The sequence below is a fragment of the Vombatus ursinus genome, unplaced genomic scaffold (genome assembly GCF_900497805.2).
Source record: "Vombatus ursinus unplaced genomic scaffold, bare-nosed wombat genome assembly UNPS02014176.1, whole genome shotgun sequence".
NCBI classification, from domain to species: Eukaryota; Metazoa; Chordata; class Mammalia; order Diprotodontia; family Vombatidae; genus Vombatus; species Vombatus ursinus.
The window spans coordinates 686405-689602 of NW_020953954.1; the positions used below are offsets into that span (position 1 = coordinate 686405).

A 3198-nucleotide genomic window follows, 5' to 3' on the forward strand; every position below is an offset into this window, starting at 1 on the left:
AGACCCAGGCCTGGCTCAGCAGAGGGGGGCGAGACCCCAGCCCAGCTCTGCCGAAGGGGACGAGACCCAGGCCCGGCTCAGCAGAGGGGAGGAGACCCCAGCCCAGTTCTGCAGACGGGTGAGACCCCAGCCCAGCTCTGCCGAAGGGGACGAGACCCAGGCCCGGCTCTATGGATGGGACGAGACGCAGGCCTGGCTCAGCAGAGGGGATGAGACCCCAGCCCAGCTCTGCCGAAGGGGACGAGACCCAGGCCCGGCTCAGCAGAGGGGGGTGAGACCCCAGCCCAGCTCTGCCGAAGGGGACGAGACCCAGGCCTCGCTCTGCCCAGGGGATGAGTCTGGCCTCGAGCTGGGCTCCACCTGGCCACAGGGGTCAGTTCAGAGAAGGCTCAGACCTTAGGGGTGGATGGAAGGGAGATCTTGGCAGGGGGGGATGAAAGGGGATGCCCAGCTGGGGCGATGTCAGCCTGGACGGGGTCACCCGGCCCAAGCAGGGTCGAACCCGGGCCCAATTGGGCCCGGGGGGTGTGGCCAAGGGAGAAGGGGCCGGGAGAGGGCGGGGCGCAGGCTTGACAGACAGGCCCGGGCTGGCGGAGCCCCTCCTCCCGTCCTCCTCCCTCCCCCTCCCGTCTCCCCGCCCCCCCCTCCCTGGGCCGAGTTCGCCCGAAGCGGCCCGAAAGGGCGGCCGGAGGCGGCGGACGGAGCCGAGGCTGCCCGAGCAGGCCCGAGCGGGCCCGAAGCGCGCCCCGAGCGCTCCCGAAGCTGCCCCCGCCGCCGCTGAGGCTCCTCCTCACGGACAGGCAGGGCGCCACGAAGATGGCTGCCCCCGCCGCGCCGCTGCGGTCCCGGGACGCACCGAGAGGCCGGCCGCGCGCCCACGCCCGGGCCCAACCGAGAGTTGCCGACGCTAGCCGAGCCCGTCCGAGGACGACGGCCGCGCGCCCGAAGATGGCCGAACGGCAGCCGAAGCATCCCATTGGCTGCGGGGCCGCGGGGCCGCGCCCGCCGCCGCGGGGGGCGTGGCCGACGCGCCGCCGAGGACGCTGGTGGAAGGCGCACGGGCTGCCGGGATCGGGGCGGACCGAGGGGTGGTGGGGGCTAAGATGGCGGTCGTACGGAGAGGTGAGGCGGCGGCTGAGAGCGCCATAGGGCGTAGCGGGGATGCAGGGGGCAGGGGACGAGACTCAGATCCCACGCCGGCGTGCTGCCGGGAAAGCCGGCTGGCTAACGCCAACCCACCCCGCCAACTTTGGCGCCTGCGCAGTAAGTGCCGGGTCCTGGAGAGTCCTAGATAGAATGTGCTGCAGGGTTCCCAGGACGAGAGCATAGCCATGGCTGTGGCGCCGGCGCAGTAAGTGCCGGCCTTGAGAGCCTTAGGTAGAATGTTCCGGGTTCCCAGGACGGAAGGCGCAACCGTGGCTTTGGCGCCTGCGCAGTAAGTGCCAGGTCCTCGAGGGTTCCTCTGCCGCTGACGTTGAACTTGACCCTCACCTTTTCGGAAGGGATTGCCCATCCGGAGCCTGACCCTGTAATCAGGGAGCTCTAAGTTCGAATCCCGCCCCCGCCCTTCCCGTGACGTCGGCCAAGTCACTTGGTTTTTTTTTTACCTCTAGCTTCCTTATCTGTAAAATGGGTTAGAATTGGGTTTTTTCCCTATATTGACCATTGTGGGCCAATAGAATTGATTTCCTTGGTCATCCCTTGCATTTTGTGCATTTAAAATGTGATTCTGAGAAGGGAGCAGTTAGGCAGCATTAAGTGCCTAACCCTAAATACCATGCACTGCCAACTGTCCCTACCCTCATGGAGCATGCGGTCAAATGGGGGAGGCGGCCACAAACCTGGACACACAAGCTATAGATAGGATAAATAGGAAATCATTAACCAAGGAAAGCCTGCAGAGATGCAGAAGGGCCCCTAGAAACGCACCCCAGCCCCCCCCCCCCCCCCCGCCCCCCCGCCTGCTCAGCCCTGGAGGACACACTCCTGGGGTCCCCTGCAGGGCTAATCTGCTCCAGGGTCAAGTCAAAATGGGTCCCTTTGGGGGCAGCTGGATGGCTCAGTGGATAGAGCTCTGGCCTTGGAGTCAGGAGAACCCGAGTTCAAATCCAGCCTCAGACACTTAACACTTACTAGCTGTGTGACCAAAAAAACAAAACAAAATGGGTCCCTTTGCTCTTTTCCCCACAAATCAGCCTTACACAGGCAAGCCCTCCTGCAGAGCCTCTTGGCAGAGGAGATCCTCCTCTTTTTTCTCTTCCTCCTCCTCCTTCTCTTCCTCTTCCTTTTTCTCTTCTTCCTCCTCCCCTCCACTTTCTTTCCTCCCCTTTCTGACCTCATCATTCCACCAAAACCTCTTACTTGCCGGTCCAATGGCCTCTTCTCAATCCTTATTCTTGACTTCTCTGTGGCCTTGCACACTGGTGATCACTCTCCTCCTGGATACTTTTTTTCCTCTAGGTTTTCAGGACACCCCCTCCCTCTTCGCTTCTGGTTCTCCTTCTCTGTCTCCTTTACTGGATCCTCCTCCACATCATGCCCGCAAGCATACTTCCCTCCATACTGTTGGCTGCTGGGTGATACAAGGGATAGAGCACAGGTCCTGGTGTCAGGAACCTGAACTCCAGATTTCCTGGATTCAAATCCAGCCTCAGATATCTACTAGCTGAATGACCTTGGACAAGTCACTTAAACTTGGCCTCAGTTTTCTCAACTATAAAATGGAAATAATAGCACCTACCATCCAGGATTGTTGTGAGGATCAAATGAGTAAATATTTGTGAAGATTTTAGTACACAGTGCCTGGCATATAGTAGGTACTATATAAATTCTAACTATTATTATTATTTTACTTAGTGATCTCATCAGCTCCCAAAGATTTAATTATAATTTCTAAGCTGAAGATTCTCAAATCTACCGATCCACCCTAAACTCTCTGCTGACCTTCAGTCTCTCATCTCCAACTTCCTTTCAGACAGTGCAAACTGGATATCCAGTAGTTATCTTAAACTCAGCATGTCCAAAACAGAATTCATCATCTTTTCCCCTGATCCCTGCCCTCTTCCTACCTTCCCTGTTACTGTAAAGGGGACCACCCTCCTCCCCGTCCCCAGGCTCCTAACTTGAGAGTCCTCCCAGGCTCTTCTCTCTCATCCCCCCATATCCGATATGATACAAAAGCCTGTCGATTTCCCCTCT

The 3198-nt window shown here is 59.1% G+C and overlaps 1 protein-coding gene across 4 annotated transcripts in view; it reads left to right on the forward strand.

The window, feature by feature from the left end:
• Positions 1–1049: 1049 nt before the first annotated feature.
• Positions 1050–3198, forward strand: part of TMEM80 (transmembrane protein 80) — a 6714-nt gene continuing 4565 nt past the window's right edge. Inside the window, exon 1 of one of the 4 annotated variants that reach the window (XM_027860242.1) lies at positions 1050–1122. Coding sequence is in view for 1 of the 4 variants with exons in the window: in XM_027860239.1 (XP_027716040.1) it covers positions 1104–1122 (19 nt within the window). In the remaining 3 variants the exon portion in view is untranslated. Of the gene's footprint in view, positions 1123–1189; positions 1264–1293; positions 1436–3198 lie in introns of those variants that run through there. The other 3 variants (XM_027860239.1, XM_027860240.1, XM_027860241.1) reach the window with 3 other exon arrangements.